This window comes from Pseudopodoces humilis, chromosome 20, assembly GCF_049639895.1.
Source record: "Pseudopodoces humilis isolate 2021_Gansu_Grassland_sample_001 chromosome 20, ASM4963989v1, whole genome shotgun sequence".
In the NCBI taxonomy this organism is placed as follows: domain Eukaryota; kingdom Metazoa; phylum Chordata; class Aves; order Passeriformes; family Paridae; genus Pseudopodoces; species Pseudopodoces humilis.
This window is the reverse complement of record NC_142219.1, coordinates 10,428,706-10,452,988: the sequence shown is the minus strand read 5'-3', so window position 1 is coordinate 10,452,988 and position 24,283 is coordinate 10,428,706. Positions and strand designations below refer to the sequence as shown.

Genomic DNA, 24,283 nt, shown 5'->3' with positions numbered 1-24,283 from the left:
AATGTGATCACAGGTGAAGCAGAGGAGTTAATAGTCAAAGGGAGAGAGCAGCAGAAGAGGCATCTGTTTCAGAGGGCAGAAGTTTATCATCCAGGACAGGATTTCCACTAGGTTTATCATTGTTTTCTGTGTCTAGAATGAAGGTCATTAAAGATGTTTCCACTCTGAATTAGCAATGAGTTCCCACTTAATCTATAGTGTCTCAGCACTCCTATGGGACTTGGCTCCAAGAACCTTGGTGAAACTCTTTCTCCCATCTCACATTCAGGTATCTACCTCACATTTTTTCCCTCATTCCCCCCATTCCCCTCTCCTCAGTTTATTCTCCTACCAGATCTTGTCAAAGAGCCCTCCCTGCTTCCTCGACTGTGTCACACATCACAGTTTGGGACACCACTACAGAAATTATTATAGGAAGTAGCTCCGTTCCACAATTCCCTAGCTGCTGTCATTTATTAGCACGTATCCCCAAACCCCCGATACCTGGAGCCTGAGGAGCTACAAATACTGGAGCAGTTTTCGGAGGTAGCAAAGACAGAGCCCTTCCAGGAGCACCGGGGAGGCTCTGGACGCTCTGCTGAAGCTTTCGAGGGGCAGGTACTCGCCTCCTCCGGACCTCTCGCGGCTCCCATCACACGGAGATCTCCCTCATTTAGACATTTTAGGCACAAGTCAAGGAGGGCTTGGCCAGGGGGGGTCGGTGTAACGCAGGGACTAAAGGCGAAGCATCCGACCTTGGGCAGACCCCGCGCTCCCGCCTCCCCCTCAGCCGCCCCCTCACGCCGGCCCGCGCGCGCCCCCTGGCGGAGGGCGGGAGCAGGCGGCGGGGGCGGCGTGAGGGACCCGGAGAGGAGCGGGCGGCAAGAGGGACAGTGGGAGCCGGGAATGGTGCGGGCAGCGGGGCCAGGGAGCCATCGTCCCCCTGGACTCGGCACTGCTGAAGCCGCGCCTCAAGTGCTGTGTCCAGTTCTGGGACCCCGATTCAGGAAGGATATTGGGGTGTAATATATCCCAACCAGAACGTGCCAGGATATCCTCCACTAACAATGCAGTGAGTCCAGAGGAGGGCAGCTGAGCTGGGAAAGGGTCTGGAGAGTATGTCCTTGTGAAGAGCGGCTGAGGGAGTTTGGGGTGTTTAGCCTGGAGAAAGCTCAGGAGGGACCTTATCGCTCTCTACAAGTACCTGAAAGGGAACTGGAGTTAGGTGGGAATGAGGCTTTCTCCCAGGCAACAAGCGACAGGACAAGAGGATAGTGTTAAGCTGTGCCAAGGGAAGTTTAAGTTGGTCACGAGGATGAATTTCTTCTCAAAAAGGCTGATCAGACATTGGAATGGGCTAGCCAGGGTGATGGAGTCACCGTCCCTGAAGGAGTTTAAGGAAAGGCCGGACGTGGTCTGGCTAACATGGTTGTGACTGGTCACAGGATGGGCACGATGACCTCAGGTCAGCGATTCTGACTCCGAGACCGGCCGGCGGCTCGCGCAGCACCGCGCACGCGCAGCCCATGCAGGGGGGCGTGGCCCCGGCGTCCCTTGTCCCCACCCCCGCCCGCCGCCCATTGGCTACAGCGGCGGAGGCGCCTCTCCCATTGGCCGGGCGCGCCGTCCGTCCGGTCCGTGCCGCGCGCCGCCGCCGCCGCCATGGTGCGGTTCAAGAACAGGTGAGGGGGGCGGGAGGCGCCGCTGCGGTGCCCGGGCCGGTCCCGCGCCGCTCACGCCGCTCTGTTCCGCAGATACGTGCTCTGCGAGGTGGTCTCGGAGGACCCGCGGTGCCGGCAGTGCATCGAGGACCGCGCGCTGGGCCTCGCCGTCAGAGACGCCATCGCACGGGTGCACGGGGACTACGGCCTGGCGTGCTGCTCCATCTCCTTCACAGGTGCGGGCGAGACGGGCGGCCCCGGGGGTGCGGGGTCCCTCCGCGTCCGCTCACCTGTGCGTGTGTCCCCCGCAGTGAAGTACCTGAACGCCTACACCGGGACGGTGCTGCTGCGGTGCCGCAAGGACTCGTACCGGCTGCTCTGCTCCGCGCTGCCCTTCGTGCGCTACCTGGAGAGCCGCGCCCAGCGCTACCCCTGCTTCCTCAACACCCTGCACGTCGGAGGTCAGGAGCCCCCCGGGCCTGGGGGGAAGACGGAGCTTTAAATCCTGCCTGCCACGACCCCGTGGTGCTGCTCTGCGTGCGACAGACATTCCTTGTGTGTTACTAACAGCAATTGCTTTCAGCAGATCTAAATAAGAAACAGGCACCAGAAGTTCTTTTTTGAAACCCTCGTTAATTTTGCTTGAAGCTTCATTACATTTATCACAAAACCAAAGCAGCAAATACAATGTTACATTATTTTAAAATATCTTTTCAAAGTATAGTATCTTCTGTATTGTGAAAATTAACACCCAGGGGAACTAACAGGCACTGCAGGTTAGAAATCATTACTCCACCACTTCAGTGCAGAAATGCAGTCTACAGCCCCCTTTGTAGCATTTGCATTAATAACCTTGTTTACTGAGGCATTTGTCACTTCAGACAATGCTCTTCAGGAAATACAGCAGCAGCTTTGAAACATTTGCTGTGTAGATTGTTACATGCTGTTCTTGTGACTTCTGCAGGTACCATAAGAACATGTCAGAAATTTCTGATTCAGTATAACAGAACACAGCTGCTGAGGTTGTTGCAAAACTGTACAAATGAAGGTGAGTTTCTCCAGCCACTTTCCTAAAACATAGCCTTAATTCCTAGGGGTGTTGTAGGATATGCTGGGCTACTTCTGAATTCTTGGCCTGAGAAATGTTTGTCTTTAGAAGTGGAAGATAGTCCAGTGTATGTGAAGAGATCAAGTAATAACCCTCTATTGCTCTCTTTATTGCAGAAGAAAGACAATGTATACAGAAGTCCTTGTTGAGCTGTTCCCTTACAGAAGAGCAGTCTCAAAGTGGAGATGAGGAGGAAGATGATGGCACAGAGACAGACTGAATGTCACTTGTTACTGTTCACCTCCATTCCATACTCGTTTAATCAAGACATGATTAAAGATGGTTATCTTCAGTGTTAAGCAGTGCAGGGGCTAGGAGAAGCATTTGTTCATATTTAGACTTCATTCCCCATTTCAGATGTTCTTAAACAATTTTTTTTAAAATAAAACATTATTTCACTTAAGTAGGTGACTTGCCTATTTCACTTCAGGAGTCAAAACCACTCCTGAGGAGTGTAGCAGCTCAATGTGTTCTTCATGCTGAGGTAGAAGGGAGCTTTAGGCAGTTGGCACAGACAAGGAATGTAGTTATTCTCCTTCAGCATACAAAAAGCATTAACAGCTGCTTTTTACCTTATCTTTAAGTGCACTGTTAGCCCTGTGGCTATCCACTGTTTTGAGTGAGAAAAGCACCAGTTGTGTACACAGGAGCAGAGAGTACATGGAATGTATGGCAGAGCTGCAAGGCTCAACTCCATTCCCCCCCTCCCCCCATTATAAAACTCATAGGTACAAGTACTGCTTAGATATTTATTAAGTTTACACCAATCAGTTACAGGAAAGTAGCATTGCTGGTATTATCTCGAATCCATAGGAAAACAAGATACAATTGAAGATGCTGTCCCTGTGGGGACTGCCCCTGCAGCAGGGACAGCCTGCCTAGCCCACATCCACTTCCCTTATCCTAATGCCTGTGACATGTGGAGGTGAGTTACACCAGCTCCAACTATTCTCTCTTCCCAATGCAAAGAAAATTTGACTATAAATGTCCAGAGATAACAGAACACAACAGATACTGGTTAGACACTTAAAGTAGTTACTCCTGTTCCATAGCTTAAAATGACTTGCTGTAAACACAGTTCACTGTATATTTGAATCTCTTAGTTGCTTTCTCTGTCCTCACCAATTGTTTTCCCATATGCATTTAAAGTATTGACAGCAAGACATGTCACCACTTTCAAGCATCTTGTCATAGTTTCTTTGCAGTCCCTGACAAGCTGTACTGTCTTCCATTGAGTAGGGTTAGTTGTGACCAAGCGTGAAGTCAAACTGCTTTCAAAGAATGTTCTGCAGGTGTTTCCTCTATCCTCCTGTAGCAGTTGGAAGTATTCTTTACCTCCCCCCTTCTCCTTTCTGGTTTACAGCCACATGTGATGGACTCTTTGGTACCAGCTTCCCATGAGGCACACATGTGGAGCCTGTTGCTCTGAAATCAAGCAACCATGTACTGACATCAGATTTTTAAACAGGGACACAAGCACTGACTGCCAGTGGTGTTGGAATACCTAACTCCAAGTGCCTCAGACACACACTTCCTCCTCACTCAGATCAGTGTTAGAGGGACAGAGCACAGTGAAGCCTGCGCCACTGGGGCTGAAGACAACAGAAGATACTGTCAGTCTCCCTCCCTAAGTTCAGTGGTACTTTGCTGAGGAAGGATGCAGTACTGTAAGTGCGTGTGCGTATGATTTATTGCAACAGTTGGCCTTGACTGGTACGTTACACCTAAAATTCATTTTATTCAACAAAATCCACGCCACTTAACTCATTAGCTCAAATCAAACCACAAGCAGTGCAGAATGTGACCACTCAAAGAAAAGAGCAGGGAGGGATCCAGGAGAAACATGTTTGTAGCACAGATCAACTTAAATCCCAGAACCAAGCAGACACAGGCCCTTATCTCAGTACAAGAAAACCCCAGTTTCTTGCTAGGATGTAAAGGTTATCTACAGACTTCAGCTACCAGATGTTCTTCCAGCTCAAGAGCAGCCAGTGTCAAACCATCATTCAGATGGTTACCAGAAGCCCTAGAGGGGAGTGTTTATTCTAGATGATCAGGTTAAAAAGAATGTGTAGCCCATGGGTGGCAAAAAACCCCTAAAAAGTAGCAGCCTCACTCACCCACATTAAAACAGACCTGAACAACTGAGAGAAGTCAGGAGGTTCCTTCTACCACTAGTGCCATTTTGAAATACACAAATCATCAAGCCACTTTAAAACCAAGTAGCCAAGTTCTGCTTTACACTCACCTCAGCTTTGTATCTTTCCAAGCCAGGAGAACAGGAGGAATTCTTGCTCTTCAGAAAAAGAACAGATATAGCAGCTAACACTCTAAAGCCAGTAAGCTCTTTTGCCTGTTTCCAGTGCAGCCAAAACCAGTTTCTCAAGAGAGCAGTTTGACAGCTTCACTGCAACAGCACCGCTGTCAGTCAAATAGACTTCTGCCCATGAATAATTACAGGAAAATAAAAGCTCTCTGCCTTTTTCTCTTGGGTAACTGCAGTACTTTGGCAGTGCCACACAGCTGTAAGGACTTTCACACTGCTTATCACACCCAAAGGACTGACTCAGCTTTTGGCAGCTTTGTCTCTGGGTTGTTACTTCCAAAACTCTGTTTCAGTATGAAATCATTAAGCAGTTGGAATCAAAACATGTTACTTCAACATACACTGTCATGGTTTCCTCCTGAAGCCCCTAGAAGTCCTGGAAACACAAGTTTAGGCTGTTCAAATTTAAATACTTAAACTATAGCAGCAAAACAAAGCAAAATTAAAAGAAAACCAGGAGAGGAAACTTCTCTTGAAAGCAGAATCACTTTGTGTGAACAACAGAGGTGCTGAACAATAGCTTCTGCTTCTGTTTCTTTCTTTTCTTGCCTCCCTTTTCCTCTGTGAAGAATTAAAATGATACTGTCATTCTTGTCATGGAACAGGAACATCACACACAAATGATAAATGGTCTTCCCTGGCTTAAGTGGCTTCTACAGATCCACAACATTTCCTATCAATTCACTGAAAACCAGGTAGTTTAACAAAAACTTACTACAGATGAACTAAGGGAGACTCCATCACACCTGAAATACAATTATAAACATGCCTAAATGATTGTAAAGTTGCTGTTGCAACAGCAGATCCTAGGACTGGAGCATCCAGTAGTCTGCCTTTCTTACAAGTATCACTTTCATATATGTCCAAAAATACAACTGGAGCAGACACTCCACTGAAACTCCCAAGCCCTCCCATCCAGCTCTCTCCATCATCCAGTGCAGTCTCCAAACAGAAGCCAAAGCTAAACATCAGAACTGAGCAGTAAAAATAAGTTTCACCAACCAGCACCAGGTTAAATTTCACCTCAGTTAGTTTCACGTTTCCTAACTTGAAATTTCAGCTAGCAGTTACCTTGACATTTTGGTCAAACTGAAGTGGTAGTTCAGCAGCTCAGGTATTTTTAGTTTAGAAATCTATAACCCAAACTTCCTTAAGATAAAGCTTTAATTTAGGTTCCAGTAGAGACATGGCCAACACAATTGTCAAAAGCCATCTCTGTCCTAACAGGATTCTTTGCTAGTTGGAGATCTCAGCTCCCGCTAAAAGGCTGCTTCAAGCTGACAGAAGCCCCAGCCAAGCTGTTCAGAAACCACAACCTGACAATTTTCAGAACTGTTCTCTGGCCAATTTTTGGTCCCCAAAATTGCTGTTTTCACTTGTCCCAGAGAAAGAAGGGGAAATACTCCATTTTTTTCACTTCAGAATTTTTTCCTGCCTTTCCCCCTGCCTTTTACCTGATAAATGATCAGCTGTGGACGGTTTGTCCAGTTTCAGGAGGGCTGCCTCAATAGCTTGGCTGAAGGAATTCTGGAAGCTGGGCACAGGAATCCGGTCAGAGCTGTCACTTTCTCCATCACTATCTCCGGGCACAGGGAGTGCCAGAGTGTTCTCATCTGAAAGAGGGAAGGACGTGCACAAGACTGTATAAAACTTTCACCACACAAATGCCCCTCCACACTCCAGATCCTTCTCTTGAAGCTACAAGATTTCTCACATTTAGATGCATGGTAAAGAAACTGAAGTACTAATACCAAATTTTCTTACCTCTTGTCTTTGGAGCAGGTTTAGGCCACGTTTCTGGTTTTGCCTTTCCAACTCTCAACATCTGTCAAAAAAGTTGTAGGATATGATTAAATTCCACATACTTGAACAATCCTGCAGACCCCCTAAGTGGCAAGAAAATCTAGAAACCCCTTCAAGCACTCAAACCTTATGATGTCTCCCTAAGATTTATCCCACATTGTTTTTGTAAGGGAAGCAATTGTAGTTTCAGCCTAATCCCCAACTATGACACAAATAATTCTGACAAGATTCACTCTGCTACATGGTTTACCTGGGCAAAGGAAGGGAAGGGAGACTCTTCTTCCAAGCTTCCACAGAGCAATGGGCTGACCTGGCTGGCAGCAGGTGACAGCGGAGTTGGAATAGACTCTACAGAGAAAGGAACTGAGAATTAAAGCCAGTTGCATTTGGCCAAGGCAGTCATTATGCTGCTTATCACAACATAACAGAAATAAAGTTTTATTATCCTACATAATTAACCATTTTGATCTCATTGGTTCTGTCCATCAGTCACACAGCTGGATCTCTCAAATTTCCTCAATCCTTTTATTTAAGGGAAATTTAAATTTCCTTGTGGTTTTCTTTTTTCTTTTTTGTTTGAATGAGAGGTTTTGTTTACTTATTTTGGGAAGCTGCTAGGGGGATGGGGAATGTCTTTTTGTTTGGTTTATTTTAGAATAATGTGTTGGAGAAGATAGAGATGAAAGAAAGAAAAAATGCCAGTGGTGTTTTCCTGGCAAACACAATTTTCTTCTCTTTTTGGAGCAATTGTTTCCTTTCCTCTGCCACATGTAAAATATGGGGTAACTACAGTGAAGATCTCACATTCTCAAGGCAGAGGCAGTAAAAAGCAGACAAAGGAACAGAATGTTTCTTAACCATGTCTGCCCTTTGTGTATTATCTCATAGGCAGTCTAGGAAAGAATCAGAGAATCACAGAATGGTTTGGGAAGGGACTTGAAGACCATCTCAATCTACTCCCCTGCCATGGGCAGGCACACCTTTCACTACACCAGGTTGCTCCAAGCCCCATCCAACTTAGCCTTGAACACTTTCAGGGATTGAGCAGCCAGAGCTTCTCTGAAAAGAAGCTGTCTTTGATCAGTATTGCGAAAGTTTAGTATGACAACCTGAGCAATAGATCCCAAAAGAATGATCAAGAGCTAGATGTGATGTGTTTTTCCAGATGCTCACCTGTCTGAGACACAGGGCTTCTGCCAAGAGGAGACTGACAGAAGCCCTGATGATCAGTGCTGGCAGTTTCTCCAGGGCACGAGGTAAAAGCAGGGAACTGCTGCAGATTCTCTAGAGCAATATGGACCTCTGGATCTAGAAAGAGATTTTAAATTAAAGCACTACACAATGTGGGGGAGGACTGTCAATATGCAAGTCATTTAGGCAGTCTAGGAGGTGCCAACTCATTTCTTTCCACCCTCTATTTGGAGACCAGTACAAGCCCTGCTGCTGGATGGAAGCAGTTTCTAGGCCTTTTTTGCCATCTTCACTTTTCACTTTACATCGTGATTACTATAAAAACAGAGAGCTATGTACACCATGGAGATAGACAGCTGTGCCCTTGAATGGCCTCCATCTCTCCCAAAATGCACAAGTATGCAGCAATTGCATAACATCACTTACCATCCTGGCTAAAACAGCTTATGCTTTTCATTATACAGACATTGTTTCTAATACTTCGTAATCTTGTTCTAAGTACAAACAACAAACTACAGGCCTTAGAGTTCATCCTATAGCTCAAGAAATCAGCTCAGCAAGCAAGTATGACTGAAAATCCACCAGTTATGTGCCATCATGACTTACATTTGCCCTGTTTCTTGTTTTCTTCTATCTCAATCCTGCGTTCGCGCCGTCGTTCATCGCGAGCTTTCTTCTGCCGTAGACGTTTCCTCTTTTCAAGGTCATCTAGGAGCAACGCACAATGCTGGATATCAAAAAACCCACACCAATACTCTGGAAAGCTTTCATCCAGCTCTCAGAAGAACCTTATAACACATTAGTAACAAAATATGCTTACAAACAACATATGCTCTTCCAAGCAGTTCGGATTTTTTATTCTTTTTGTAATTGTTGTCCATGAAACAGAGTTGGGGCTGCTCTGTCTAGCAGTCATCAGACAGTTGGTGCAAGAGAAGTAAAGCTCCAATGTATGTTCTTTTTTCTACCATTAAAGGGATAAGAACAACTTCCCCTTCCTGGCTGAAACTACTAGGAAGGTAGTACATACCTGAGAACAACTCTAAAGTCTCCTTAGAGATGACAGGTGGCTTCAGAGCCAGTTCACAAATGCTGAACTCACAGGTGAGGGGCAAGTGACAGAGGTAGCGATGACGCTGTCTTATATCCTGATAAAGAGAGAGTGATATGTCACCACAAGGACTAGAGGCAGCCATGGTGATGAATGGAAACAGAATGCACAACATTCATCAAATCAAATGGAAATAAATAGCACCAGTGACACAATAGTTACTTTAAAAACTATAAACACATGACTGATGCCCTGAGTCAGAATCTAATGTTCCAAGATCTCCACCAGCTACATGACAATCAGACTTGAACGCAGTTACTCCAGCTCGTTTACTGATTTTTGTCTTATTCCTCCCTTTTCACTCACATCACTGGAAAAAAGTTCTGCAATACCAGACTTGCAGCACAATTATTTTTGTACTGGACCATCTAGGAGAAAAAAACTATACTGTAGCCTACTTATCAAAAGCAACATAAGGCCCACCACAGATGCCCTTCACAGACTGGCATCCCTACACCCATTCATACTTATTATTTCTTACTACTGAAGAGAATCAAGTCTAGTCTACAATGACCAACCTGCTAAAAAACAAGAATTAACAAGAAGATAAAATAGCTACCTCTGTCATGGAGTAGCCAGTTATCTCCACTACAGCTGCAGTTATCTTCTCTGGACTCTTCTCCAAGCTGCCATATTCACGCACAAGGCATCGAACGTTCACAGGGTGAAGGTACATGCACTGCCCATCCTCCGCTGAAAGGCAAGACATCATCACTCCTTTGCCTGTTCATTTTCAGTACCCTTCTCCTCACCTCAGGACAACCTCCACTAATAAAATTAAAGCTCCTTTCTGAGCTCCTCTGGGACTCTTAGCTTGCAGGGGTTAGCTGGATCTAATGAACTGACAAACACCTTCCCCAAGGAGGGTCCCAAAGGAGGCATCTCTGCCCGTATGATTCCAGGATTTCATTGCACTGACCTTGATAGAAATAGTAAAAAGGAGAGTTGCCAAGATGTCCACTGCTAACTGTATCTTTAGATTCTTGGCAGCTTGTTTCAGCTGTATTTGGTTCCTCTACAGTGTTCATAACAGGTTCTCCTACAGCGTCCACCTCAGGTACTTCCTCCTCATCCGGCACTGCCTCTTCCACTTCCACAGGAGGCAAAAAGGAACTTGCCAGGTCAGAGCAAGGCTCCACAAGCTCCTCATCGAATGCAGAGAGATATTCCATATCACACTACCATAGCAGAGAGGATAGAATTAGAACCACGCCACCTACTTCAAAGATTATCATCTCTGCAAAAATCTTTGGCACGAGTTCACTGCACACTGCAGTGTGAAGTGGCAGAATTAAGTGTTAGCAGGATCTGCCAGAGCAGATTTGTCACACACCTTTTTCTCTTGGGAAACAGCAGGCTCCACAGCTTTAGAGCTTTCTAGGACCAATTCTTCCACAGCTGCACTGATTCCAGCAATGCCATTGTTTTTATCCTGGTCAGCAGAGAGTGCTGTTTCTCGTTCCTGCAGATCATCCAAAGGAATCAAGTTTCAATTTGCCATTTACGCCAAGAGACCACCCCCATAGTTATTTTTAGCCTTGCCCTGGCATTCCTTTACTGGAATACCATCCCATAAAAACCATTCTGCTGTGATGAACCACCTTGGATACCTGGGGCCCAAAGGCTACAGTCTCCTCCAGGGTTGCTACTCCAGCAGCAAACACCAGCAACTTGCTAAAGACCATCACACCATCCACACAATCACACACCATCCACGCAGAAGAACAAGGATGCTCAGCACTCAGCATACTCTTGAAAATAAAGCTGCTAAAAGCCTCCCAAGAGGTTGTTACCTTCAGCTCCTGGATAGCTGCCTCAATGAAACAGGCTTCAGGGGTGTGCTTTTCTTCCTCATACTGTTTCAGTAACGCTGCTTTCTCCTCCAGGATCACAAGCTGCAAGACCTGCTCCCTGGATGCCAGAAGCAGCTTTGAATACTGACTGTGCTGGTCATCTGCACAGAAAGAGCACCAAAACATTAATATCTGCACACAGAGCCACCAGTTTGGACTGCTGCTTCTTCTGAAGTTTTGTTACAGCTCATTTTTGTGAGTTAATCCCCCAGGGCAGACAACACTCAGCAAGAGTTTGATACAGACTCCACAAATACCATTGTATCACAAGCTGGTGTCACATAGCTGCTCTGACATCTATCACCCCACACAGCAGTTCATCTGCCACTTCACCACTGACTTGCTACACATCAGTAAAAATCAAACCTAAACTTCTACAGTGTAGGAGCATCACCTTTGAGAAGCCTTGAGGGCGTCAAAGCTTCCTGAAACAATGCAGTCTGCAGCCTCTTTCTCTTTCCTCAGAAATAGTGCTGTTGGAAATTTCTGCAAAGCCACCCTGGTTTGGCTCAAACTAGTTCATAAGCCCATATACATTAAAAATCCATACAAAACATGATTATGAGGTTTTTACAAGAAGCACAGCAGAAACAGTAAGCTAAAGAATGGCAGTTTAGCAAAAGGTGACCACTGCATCCCATATTAACACAGTCCCTGTATTCACTGCTCCCCAAGAGTCCAACCTTGTGTCTACAGACACCAAGCTAATGCTGAATTTCCTAATGGTGAATTATAGTGTTCTCAAATCCTACGTTTGTTCTTTCGTTTGTTTTATGCAAGGACTTAAAAAGTCCCCTAGTTTCAAATACTGAGAAACATGTAAGACCACAGCCTGCATGCTGGATATCCATTACACATTACAAGATTTGACTTTTTCCAGAGAGTTTAAATGCATGCAGCCTTTCCTAAATGTGACTGCAAGATGAAGTGAGCCAAGACAGCCCACAAAGCAGCAATGTTCAGTAAAATTATTTCTTTAGTCACAAAATTTTTGCAATACTAACAGATAAGATGATGATGAGTTAGTCACACTCTTGACTGGAGAAAACTGAAGATGTCAGGCAACAGATGTTTGGAATAGGTTTGCAATAATTTTGATTATTTCCCCATAGCATTCACTGATTTCAGTTGATAAGTGAGGATGATGAAAACCTTGTTGAAGATTACAGCCTTGAAATAGTTTAGACACAGAGACAGTTATTTTTGTGAAGCTGTATAATGAGTCAGGATGAAAAAAGTTAGGGACATTGAAGAGCCAAGAAAAGCAGTAAAAGTCACACCGATGACTGCAGGATACAGAGGACACATCAAACTAAAAGCAGCGACTGTGAAGGCAGGAGTCTGCAGTTCAGTCACTTGAAGGGACACAGCACACAAGTTAAAGCCTTTATAGAAAAACAGTGTGAGTACAAAGTTTACTGTTAATATGTGGTCATTACGCTTTTTCTAAGCTTAAGATCACAGCATGGCATTGCCATGCTGTCATCTACAGAAATGATGACAGAAAATCTACACAAATCCTGGTCACAGTCAGGAACAGGATTCCAACCACCAGGATTCAGAAACACTCACCTCTGATGTAAACAGGCTGAACCACATTCATCCACTGGGATTTGGGCAGTGCTACCAGAACACCTTTCTCTCTTCTCATAAGTTGCATCGTAATGGTATCACCAATTGCATATTGACGTGTTTCCATAGCAACAACACTGCAATGTACGGAGGAGGTTAGCGGTGTAAAAATAACATTTCAAAAAGAAGCGTGATTTAATTAACGTTGTCTCACCTCTTGAGATCTTTCTTATGAACAGAGCCATAACAAATAGGACACTTGCTCCAGGTCTTCTCACTCAAGGAGAGATAGTGAAGGATACATGCCCAGCAGAAGATGTGTCCACAGCGGGTGATCTTGGCGGCGGTTGGTGGGTACAGACATATGGGGCAAGAGGGCACTTCGTGGCTACAGATTCGCTGAAATGGCACATGAGAAGAACAGCACAAGTTACAGACTCAGAAATCACTTCCTGGGATCCAGAATAAGCCACCTGTAAGATCTACTCTAACATATTATCTTCCAGCTCTTTAGGCTCTGTTTATTTACCAAGAAATTTGTGCACTCAGAACTAACACCTTCAGACTGCACATGGAATAACCTTCTAAGCAACCCATCTTGTGTCTTATTTCTACTCTAATGACATAAAAAAGTGAGTCTTCTCATGTTTCCCCTCACGGATTCATCACCTCTAAGAGTCAGCAGCATCTTCATCATGTGAATTCAGACAGTGAGAAGACGGCAAGCGAGCTCTGTGGCCTCTCCTGCAAGCAGACTTGTGCAGCCCTGTGTAACTGTGAGACTGAACTTACCCACTCCCATGAACATGCTAGGTCTAATCAGATACTCTGGTAGCATCTCTGTGTGGCAGAGAAGTAACTGCCAAGCAAGCACCTAGATTTTTTCAGCTCTCTTGTAGTGACAGGTAACAGTAAGCCTACCTCCTCTCCACCTACACCTTGCACCAGACTGTCTTGGCAGATACAAATTTTTGCTCAAGGCAACCCAAAACTTCTGACCACAATTCTCAAGAGATTTTCCATTTTGTTGCTAGGCAAGATAGGCCACCTATGCACAGAATAATTCTTCAGAATTCTACGCTGTAGTCCTCTTCCATGGACTCATGCCCAAGTTTTCTGTTAATATCTCGATCACAAGGACTCTGTCTACAGAATGTCAGATACTATTTTTGATGAGCTCCCATCTGCGAAAGCAAGAAGAAGCTGCTAATTTTCCTAATAGATTTTAGCACTTCTCTTTTCCTGTCATGAAAGTATTTCATAATATATTCCATGACAGATCTTTCCCAGTATTGTGGGAGTGACAGAAAAGGCCTCAACTCAAAAACAGCTGAGTTTTATGTAACATCACAGAGGGAAAGAGGTAGTTAAAGACAGGTTGAGGTTCTTAAGAAGGAAAAAAAAAAATCTAGCCCATCACAACTGACCACTTGCTCCACAAAGTCCCAGTTGACCAAGGTATCTGGATCAGCAAAGTGGACTGTGTAGTCCTGTTCTTCAGAGACAACAAACTGGCAGCTGGGGAAAGGCAAAGAGACAGATGATCCACTCAGTTGTTTCTAAAAACTTTTTGAGAACTATCCTATAGGATTCTCTGAGCTTCTTCTTTGTCCAGCAGAAAACTGCTGGATGCAGTCAGTAACTTCTATCGACAAGAAATCAAAAGTTCAGTTCAAAACCAGATTTGCAGGATACAGGTGTGTCTAATTTCAGTTGGACACAACATCACACAGTAAGTACAGAATGAGCCAGGCAGACAGGTTTTCCAGAAACGTGTAAGAAACACTCAGCCGTAATGGGGATCTATTAAAAAACAGGGAATCCACAAGGGGAAAAATACTGTCACAAAAATTACAACTACTGGGGCTCCTGCAAATAGACTTCACTACAATAAGCCACAAAACATTATGGAGAAATCAGAAGCATCAATGCTGAAAATACTTTTTATCTTTAACATTATCAGAGATAGGATGTCCTGAACACACTTCAAACTATGGGGAAATTTCCAGTCAAAAAGGAATTTTGTTGCTACGTTACTATATTGATCATCATTTGGGTTATACTACATTTTTGGGGCTTGCAAAATAATCAGCATTTTAAAAACTAGGACCCATATAAGTAATTGCCTTTGGGATTCAAAAATGCAGATTAGCTTTCATCTAGCAACTGCTATCCCTTCCATCTCAACAAACCAACTTTTGGGGAAAAAAAACCCATCTTCTATAAGAACTATGTAGATATTCCCAAATAGGAGTGTCATGTCCCAAAGCCATGTTTGAAACCTTGAGCAGAAGATTTTTGGCTGTATCTAAAGGACTCACTCCATCAGATATCTTGCAAATAGGTGAAGACAACACCCCTTTGAAATACAGCCATTACCACTAAGAACACTACAGAAGGGTAATTTCACCCTGGAAAAGACAATACAGTTAGTCAAGCCCAAATACAATTCCCTGGATTGTCACCCCTTACAGCTCCATGTCTCTGCAGAAGTCTAAGAGCCCCATGGATCTCCCACTCACTTGGCCTGCAGGAAGAGCTCCTTGTTGAACGGTTTATGTCCCCACTTGTTCCTTTTCCCCCAATTGCCATGTCCATTCCCATCAAAATGTCCTGCTTGGCCACGGGGTTCAAAGGTGAAGTTCAGTAAGTGGTTCAGATTAATCTTCTTGGGACCAGAGAACTGGGCAGGGCTGAACTCTGCCCGTTGAGCCTCTGCTACCTAAGAGAGAACAGTATTTGTTAGAAATTGCTGGAGTTTACAGCAAAGGCATCAGTACAGGTGGACATCCAGGCCCCAGCAGTGATAGCACACAGAATGTGCAGCATCTACTCACTCACCTTCTCCCATCCCTATTCTGCAAATCAAATAGTGCAGCATTAGAAACACACAAGAACCTGAAAGTGAACTCAGTGGTCTTACCCCACACTGAGCAAAAGGAGAGTTAAGAACACAAAGACAAGTAAAAGCTGGCAAAACATAGTCAAGAATAAGTTGTTCGAATCCTGACAATATTCTTTTAGATAGCAATACAAGACTGATTACTGTTTTCCCAGGCTGTACTTGTTTGGGTTAGTTTTCATATAATAAAGCAACAAATCAGAATTCAACAGAGGCAGCAGGTGAATTTTCAGCCAGTGATCTAGGTGAGAAGTGTTGCTCATCCATCAAAAAACTGCAAAACCAGAGTGTCAGTTAAAGCTCACAAACACTCTACAGTATTTAGCTACACATCAGCATAAAAGCCTCAGTCTGGTTTTACCTTGATATCAGTAGGGCAAATACAATTACTTTCACAATACCACTATCACCTGTAAATTTGTGCCCCTGAAGTGCCTGGATATAATCAATCCTCAGAGGGCAAACTTTGGCCTGTTTAGAAGATTGTCTGGCAGAGTCCCTTAGGAGGCAGTGCTGAAGGGCAAAAGAGCCCTAAAGACTGGACATTCCTCAAGAAATCTTAAAGACACAGGAACATGCTGTCCCCTTGTGCCAGAAAAATTAGGCAAAAATAAGGGAAGACCAGCCTGGCTCAATAGAGTTTTACATGGAACTCAGGAAAAAAAAAGAATTTATGACCTGATAAAGAAGGGATGGGAACTCAGCTGAACTACAAAGATGTCAAGAAGTTATGCAGGGAAAGAAGTGAAGGGCCAAAGCCTGACTAGAACTTAATCTGGCCACTGCCGTAAACGACAAAAAGATGTTTCCATAAATACACCAGATATAAAGAGAGCTTAAAAAAAAAAAACCTTGCTTTACTGGATGCAGAAGGAAACACAGTGGCAAAGGGTGAGGAAAAGGCTGAGGTACTTAATGCCTTCTTTCCCTCAGCCTTTAGTAGCAAGCCCAGGTATCCAGCCCCTGAGCTGGAAGATGGGACAAGGAGCAGAATGAAGCCCCATACTCCAGAGAAAGAGTCAGTGACCTGCTGTGCCACACAGACACCCCCAGCTCTGTGGGGCTGGATGGGAACCACCCACAGGGACTGAGGGAGCTGGCAGCAGTGACCATCATTTACCAGCAGTCCTGGCAAACTGGGAGGTCCCAGAAGACTGCAAGTCAACAAATGTGACACTCCCCCACAGGGGCTGGAAGGAGGATCTGGGGAATTACAGGCCTGTCAATCTGACCTTCATGATGGGCAAGGTTATGGAGATCATCCCTCAAGGCATCACAGTGTACAGGACAACCAGGGGATCAGGCCCAGCCAACATGGGTTTATGAAAGGCAGGTTCTGCATGACTAACCTGATCTCCTCCTATGACAAGGTGACACAGTGCATGAGGGAAAAGCTGTGGGTGTTGTCTACCTGGGCCTTAGAAAAGCCTTTGGCACAATTTCTCACAGCATTCTCCTGAAGAAACTGGCTGCCCATGGCTTGGATAAGTGCACCACTCCAAGTAAAAAGCCTGTCTGGATGGCTGGGCCCAGGGAGTGGAGGGACATGGGGTGACATCCAGCTGACCCCCACTAGTGGGGTTCCCCAGAGCTCAGTGTTTGGGCCAGTCCTGTTTAATGTCTTTGTCAATGATCTGGACAAGAGGTCTGAGGGCACCCTACACAAGTTCACAGATGACACCAATGTGGGTGGGAATGTAGACTTGCTGGAGGACAGAAAGGCTCTGTAGAGGGATCTGGACATGCTGGACTGATGGGCCAAGGCCAACAGTGTAAGGTTCAACAATGCCAAGTGCCACATCCTACACTTGGGTCACAACAGCCCCTTGGAATGCTCCAGGCCTGGGAAAAAGCAGCTGGCAAGTTGCCCATCAGGAGCCTGGGGGTGTTGGTAAACAGCAGCTGAACATGAACCAGGTGTGCCCAGGTGGGCAAGGCAGCCAATGGCACCTGGGCTGTACTAAAAATAGTGTGACCAGCAGGAACAGAGCAGTGAAATCGTGTCACTATTTTCACAAAGGATCCGTGTCATGAGATGTGTACATGGCCTGTCTTGGCACCCATTCCTCAGATGGCATTTTTTCCTTAGAGCAGAGCAAAGAGCACTCCTCTTCTGTAGCTGCCAAGTTGCTCTACTCACACTCCCTCTGGCATCTCAACGATGTTAGCACCTCTAATTACTCTCTCCTTTCCCAGCCCAGGAACTGAACACAGCAGACCTATCTAGGCAGGTCAGGGTGATCCTCTCATCCCGAGAAAGGAGGTCTTGGAGCCATGGCATTACACTTCTCACCTCATCTCGTCTTCCACCATTAGAAGAGCTAAAAGGTTTGCCACTTCCCCCACTGCCTCCCCTTTGAGGGGGCATCTTGTTAAAAGCTTTGCTTTTCTGTGAATTGGAGCGACGGGACTGACTGGAAAAGTTCTCATTTTTTGAATATGAAGTTTCTCTTTTACGATTATAACGCTGTTTGGATCCACTCGCATTCTTTCCATCTGAAAGGAAAAGAAAAGAAGAATCAGATCAGCAGCTTCAGAATTGGCTCCATGTATTGCATCTCACTGAAATTCACCTCAGAGATGAGCTCACTTCAGCCACTATCTTAAGGGCAATGTTTATCAGGACATTAAATTCCCCCAGCAACCCAAACCACTTCATTCCTGTCATTATCCAAAGAGCTGGTCAAAGAGTTTAAAAGAATGTATTTGCTGTGCTCTACCTTTATAAAAAAAGTTACAATTTATCATATTTATGACACATAAAATACACTTCATAAATACACCACTGCCTGTGCTTTTCTTGAAGGCTTCCATTGCCTGTTTTCACTCACTTCTGCACTCTACACTTAAAAGATCCCAGCAGATCTAATTCTGTTTAAAAAAATACTTTTATATCGTCAGGCCAAAAAATGCTGACTGATCTTGAAGCACAAACCAAACACTGTGGCCCTGCAGGGCACATCCCTAAGATCTCAGTACTATGTCCACCAACCTATGCAACAAGAACTGCTTGCCAAAAACTTAACACACCACTGACCCTAACACAGGACACAGTGGAGAAGCACAAAACCAAGTACTGCAGGAATAAAGAGCAGAAAAAACAGTCCAGCTCTTGAGAGGGGTTTTCTGTGCCTCAGCAGCTGGTAAATAAAACTGCTAGAACAGAGTCAATACTACAAAGGTATTTCTAGTAGTCTTAACACAAGATCAGAGCTGCCCAAGGACACAACAAACTGCAGACTGGGTGCTTAACCTGGCACTACCACCACCTGCCCCAAGTTTTATTTGTAGCAGAGGTATGGTGATAAGCTCAGAAACAAAACTCCTCAGGCCCCAGAAGATATCTACGGACACCAGCCAGCCCCAAAGTCACTCTGGATACTCAGTAAACATTACACAAACAGCAAGACCTCACACAGTATCTAGTTGCATTTTATAAAAGCCTATTAGTTTCCCTTCTCCCACTTTGTAGTCTTCCTCCCCACCCCTTAACATAAATTTTACATGTCAGGCAGAACACATCACTGTGATTCAGGATCAGAGTCTCATATGGGCAGATTCATTGCCTATGCTTCCAGTTTTTCCCTTTCCCAGAACCACTTCCCATCTACCCAAGCATTTATAACAGCTGGAACAGCATCATCCACACAAAGTATCTTTTTTTGTTGCTGCTGTCATTTTTAAGTTTTTTCTTCCACCTGCATCCCCCAGAAAAGGTGAGCTGAGAACAGGATGGTCTGTGTGTATATACAACAATAATTGATTATATACTGATAATATTACTGAGGATCCAACTTCTTAAAAATAAATTAAGTAATAAAAGTGGCTGGACCGGGTTCTGTGCTGGTCTGCTGCTTCTTGCACTTGCCAGACTTCTTTGGCTGCAACTACAGCTAAAACAGGGCACTATCATTACTTTCACACGATGTGACAGGCCCATATTGCAGACAAACTTCACCATCAGAACTGGTAATTTACTCTGCTATTCAAAAGGCTGATCCTTTAATTCAGAATTAAACCAACTCTGTCAGAACCACAGCTGTGTAACTCAAACACATGCCTGCAGAGCTGGCACTGCTTTAATGCACATCAGGCTAAAAAGACATGGCTTGAGTGTTATCAGGAAAAAACACGCCAGAAACTGCCAAGTACTAAGGGTGTGACCAGGTCTGGCTGAATGATTAGACAGACCTTTTTGAGAGTGTTTGTAGGGAAGGAGGAATAACCAAATCCTCAGAGTCTCCAGTAAAAAAAATTAAGTAGTTTTGAAGAGGTTTGGATCACTCCTTAAGTTACTCAGGAGTAAAACTTGTCAGTTTAGAGTTCAAACACCCTCTTAAATCTGTAATTTCGGTAAATGCACTGGAGGGGCACATGCCTGTTGTGTCTGTACCACTTTGCAGTTTCTCTGCCATCTTCAAATGTCAGAGAAACAAAAAAGAAACAACTCAAAAACAATCTGTCTAAAGTGGGTGTTTACAAGGCCCCAGAACAAGGAACAGCTCACCCCTGGAGCTGACAGAAGAATTTCCTACCACTTAAAGTTTTAATCAAGTTACTCACCGCCAACTTTGTCAGTCAGATGGTTTACACACATTCCTGTCATACTACAGGTCCTTTTAAGGCACTTCCTAGAGCCTTTGGGAGTCACTTCAGTGACTCTCATTTTATAAGAAAGAACTCTCCTCTTGTGCCTTTTTTAAAAGGACCCTACAACAATGCTTCAAACCTGATTTTACAGATCAGTAGTTTCACCCCCCCACCACAAGAATAACTGACCTCAGGAGAAGCCTGGTCCATCAGAGCCATAATGAAATTGGTCAGCAGACAGCCAGGAGCCTGGAGAATGCATCTGTGGATTGGAACAACTTTCCCCCACCCTGAATCTAAGCAACACTGTTCCTTCCAACCTTTCCAGCATACCACACATCAGGGAGCTCTCTGCTTTCTATCATCCATCCCAGCACTCCCATGAAGAGCAGGGCAGGACAGGCCGCACTCAGGCACAGAGAAAAGTGGAAGATTCTCACTGTCATCCTCTCTTGTGAGATCCCAGATTTAATCAGGGTAAGTTTGGATTTGGAAGTTTCTTTTTTGCTTCTTTTCTTGGCAAATTAAGAGTTAGCAACAGCCAGAGTGCTGGTGAGGTACTTACTTTTCTCTCAGATCCTCAGTTAGTCCTTTTTCTGTTTTCATGGCCTCTAACCTATATATATACAGATTATGTGGATTTATCTACCCATTCACACTCCAAGAGACTTCTAAAAAATACTCTTTGTATAATTTAAAAACACTAGCAAAAAAATTGTTCTGGCATTCTGGAGCAAGCCCTGAGATTTGTGGTTTCTCCTGCTGCTAGAGGGCCTTTATCTCCAAAGATCTAGAGAGAGATGAAGTTCACAGCATTAGAAGAAGCTGTAGGTGACTACTTGAGCTGCAATACTGGTCTACTAATGGGGTGAGAACTGCTGTTTCCTTCCACCTTTCTTCCCTTTTCTGCTGAGCTGTGCTGAAGCCAGGAGCATTGCATAAGGGGCCAGGCTGACACCAAAGCCACAGGGTGGTTTCATGCAAACACACTGAGGCCAGGCTGCTGCCAAGGCAAACATCCCAGTGAGCAGGAGGTGACCGAGCTCTGGCAGCCCAGCCAAGCAGGCTCACACTGGGTGTGATAAGGCCCAGGAATGTTTGTGACAACATTGTCCATCAGCTCCTGAGGACTGCAGAAAACCCCAACAAGCCTATTTTACCTTAGCTGCTTCATTCCACTTTAACTGGATGTGATTCCTGTTGGCACACTAAGACAACATAAAACTTTTCTGTTGGAAACTTTTAGTTTAATTTAGTCTCTGAGGCCAAATTTGAAAGATAGGAGGAATCAAACTTCCACAAATACGAGGGAATGCAGTACTCTATTTAGCCAGTTTCCAGCTGCAAGAGAAAGAGAAGCTACCAAGAGGATTCAGGAATATCCATTTCTTCATTTCCTCAGCTGAACAGTGACAGCAGGTAACTTTAGAAAGCATCAAATGGCAACTGCTAGTCTAGATTTAACCCAATGAACATCTGAAGAAGGTCTGTGGTCTATAAGATTACCTTCCATTTCAGAGGAGACACAAGATTTCCAGAATACAACTTATATCTGTCCTTAAAGGTGTGCACCACATCAGCTACAAGGACAGTGACAAGTAACTCAAGAAAAAGATTCTGTATGGTGACATGTCAGTGTTCTACACACAACAGCTATGAAAACACAGCCACAGTTTTATTCAGCTGTATCCTGTGTAGTTGTTTGCCCTAATTTTACAAAGGGAATAGTTTCATTTCAGTTTTCAGTACCCTGCAGTTAAGATATTCCTAAATAAACATCTACTCCTATGAAAAGAGATTCTAATTTGTCCAGGTCTCTGATGCCCTGTAAAGGAAGCAGCTCATCCGTCTGCCCTCCACTGTAGCTCAGAAACAAATATCACTGAAGTGGAATTATGCCCTAACAAAAATTTTCCTCTGTTTTATTTTAAAAAAGAGGTCTTAAAAAGTTTTGCCTTTTATTTGATTAAAAGTTTTAGACTAGACAAGAATGGTCATCAGGCTTCCTCTCCCCACTGCTCCTGTGCTATCAGTGCCATTATTTCAAGGCTGTGAAAGGTGACATTCCACAAAAATCACTTAACATTTTTGTTGTGGGCTGGAACAACAGGCCTTTTACATCCTTCCTCAGTCCAGATACTGTGTCTTCTACACAAAGGGATACCAGCACAAATCATTTTAACCCCTTCCTGAAGGATGTTTGTAGTCTGTGAACAATCCTCCACAGAGCATAACACACCACTACAGAAGAAGCTGGAGTAAGGAAGCTTCTCTTGGCAAGACAGGGACAAAAAAAGTTCTTCTTAAAAAGACTTCCAAGTGTTTGAATTTGAAGTTAAAATTTCACTGCAATTGTTAAGAGTTACACCACAACCTGGGGAGCTGTGGGTGAGTCACCTCACGTCCCACTTCTGTCAGTCCTGTGGAAGGACAGTTAATACAGGTGAAGAGCAGGTAATACTTGGTTACCCAGGACATGACCATGCTTAGAAGGTCCAAAAAGGAGTCAACAAACACCTCCAAGATACTCATTTTGTTAAAATCCTCTGGAGTGCACTGCTGCTTTCTCAGAGGCCTCAAGTAATGCAGCTGAAACAAACCACTAGGAGGAAGGAAATTAGTACAGCAATGGCGGTGTAGCAACCTGTTGACACTCTCCCATGTACTTCCAGGACTAAAATCACCGATTTCAATCACTATTGCCCCATTTCTAGGTGTTAGGGGAAAAAAAAAACAAAACAAAAAGTTGCAAAAAACACTCCCTGAACAGGTCTGGAGAGCTAAGAGGGCTTAGGTCTTACCTTGAAATGATGACAGGAGCCACATTGGCTTCTGCCAAACTGCTCTGTCAGCAGAACTAGCTGTTTGCAATTCCAGGTGTGACACTTTGGGTTGAATGCCAGATGAGCAAACAACAGCCAGCTAACTGTGAGCTCCCCCAAAGCAGGTCACTGAAATCGGGGCACGGGGAATGCTGTGTACAGGTACCAGATCCCCTCAGTGAGGTATAACACAGGTACAAAATAAAGTTAAGGGCTCTATTCACAGGCACTGACAAATACATGGTCTTACTACAGCTCTCAAGCTGATTACTCCGATACTAATAAAGATAAAGCACTAATCCTTAAAGAAAGAGGAGAGTAGGAATCCCAGCTCACCAAACAGCGAGCAAAGCCGGAAGAGGATGGAAAAAGAAACCACAAACAGGCAGTGACCTGAAACGCCGCCTATTAAACCCAGCTGAGACACAAACAACCCGCCAAGGCGAAGTTCAGCTTCACCACAAACCCAAGGGCGGCACAAGGCCGTGTGTCCCCGCAGCCCCCCGCTCACCCCTCCGGCCCTGCGGAGCCCCCTCCCAGCTCTCACCGCCTTTGGGCTTAGACTCCCCCGCGGCGGGCCCGGCCGAGGCGGAGCGCGGCTGCTGCCCTTTGCTGCCGGCCGAGGATCCGGGCGCACCGGAGCCGCAGGGGCTGCTCTTGTCCATGGCGGGGGCTGCGGGGGTCGCGCCGGGCGGGCTCTGCAGCATCAACGGGCGCCCCGGGCGAGCGGCGGCCCTGGGCGGGGGGGCACGACGGGCGCTGGCGGAGCCGGCGGGGGCCCAGGCTCATGGCCCGCGGGGGCGACCGGCGGGGGCGGCGCAGCGCGGACTCGGCCTCCTTCATGGCGACATCTTCTCGCTGCTCCGCTCGAACCGGGGAAGGCCGCGGGAGGCCGGGCCGGGCCTGCGGGGCTCCGGGCGCGGGGGAGAGAAGAGCTGCTCACGGAGCCCCGCGGGGCCCGGCGCTGCTGCCGCCCGAGGGGTCGGCACCACCCCGGCACCCACCGGCTGCTCGGCGCCGCACCGGCCCCGGCTCGGCCGCCGCTGCCCCGTAATGGCGACGAGTCGCCCGCAGCAGTGGCCGGACCCGGATGCAGCCGGTCCGGGCGGGCCCCCGGGCATGACGGGATTTGTAGTCCTGGGCCGCGCGGGGCGCGCCGGGAGCTGCGGGCCGGGCCCTGCGCCGAGCCCGGAGCCCGCCCTTCGCTCCCCACCTCAGCGGCATGGAAAATCATTTGGTATAAAATCATTGCCAGCGATTTGTAGCAAATAATCGTAAAAGTTTTGTTTGTTTGTTTGTTTTTAAATCTCATTGGGCCTACTTGAAGTGGTATTTTCAAACTTTTCCCTCAAAACAAAAGGGGGA

The 24,283-nt window shown here is 45.6% G+C and overlaps 2 protein-coding genes across 2 annotated transcripts; one reads left to right on the top strand and one right to left on the bottom strand.

Annotated features, from left to right (window-relative positions):
• The first annotated feature begins 1,619 nt into the window (after nucleotides 1–1,619).
• POP5 (POP5 ribonuclease P/MRP subunit) lies at nucleotides 1,620–3,352 on the top strand. Its single transcript, XM_005524435.3, has 5 exons — nucleotides 1,620–1,661; nucleotides 1,734–1,876; nucleotides 1,952–2,101; nucleotides 2,605–2,688; nucleotides 2,865–3,352. The coding sequence occupies exons 1-5, from the start codon at nucleotides 1,642–1,644 to the stop codon at nucleotides 2,966–2,968; spliced, it is 501 nt and encodes a 166-aa protein (XP_005524492.1). The 5' UTR covers nucleotides 1,620–1,641; the 3' UTR covers nucleotides 2,969–3,352.
• A 131-nt stretch (nucleotides 3,353–3,483) lies between these two features.
• Nucleotides 3,484–23,665, bottom strand: RNF10 (ring finger protein 10). Its single transcript, XM_005524434.3, has 17 exons — nucleotides 23,466–23,665; nucleotides 17,800–18,002; nucleotides 15,127–15,326; nucleotides 14,032–14,122; nucleotides 12,819–13,003; nucleotides 12,605–12,741; nucleotides 10,973–11,133; nucleotides 10,513–10,641; nucleotides 10,099–10,357; nucleotides 9,739–9,872; nucleotides 9,099–9,216; nucleotides 8,675–8,776; nucleotides 8,051–8,185; nucleotides 7,128–7,225; nucleotides 6,839–6,899; nucleotides 6,529–6,687; nucleotides 3,484–5,635 (listed from the first exon to the last, which is right to left on the bottom strand). The coding sequence occupies exons 1-17, from the start codon at nucleotides 23,623–23,625 to the stop codon at nucleotides 5,559–5,561; spliced, it is 2,409 nt and encodes an 802-aa protein (XP_005524491.2). The 5' UTR covers nucleotides 23,626–23,665; the 3' UTR covers nucleotides 3,484–5,558.
• Between the last annotated feature and the right edge of the window lie 618 nt (nucleotides 23,666–24,283).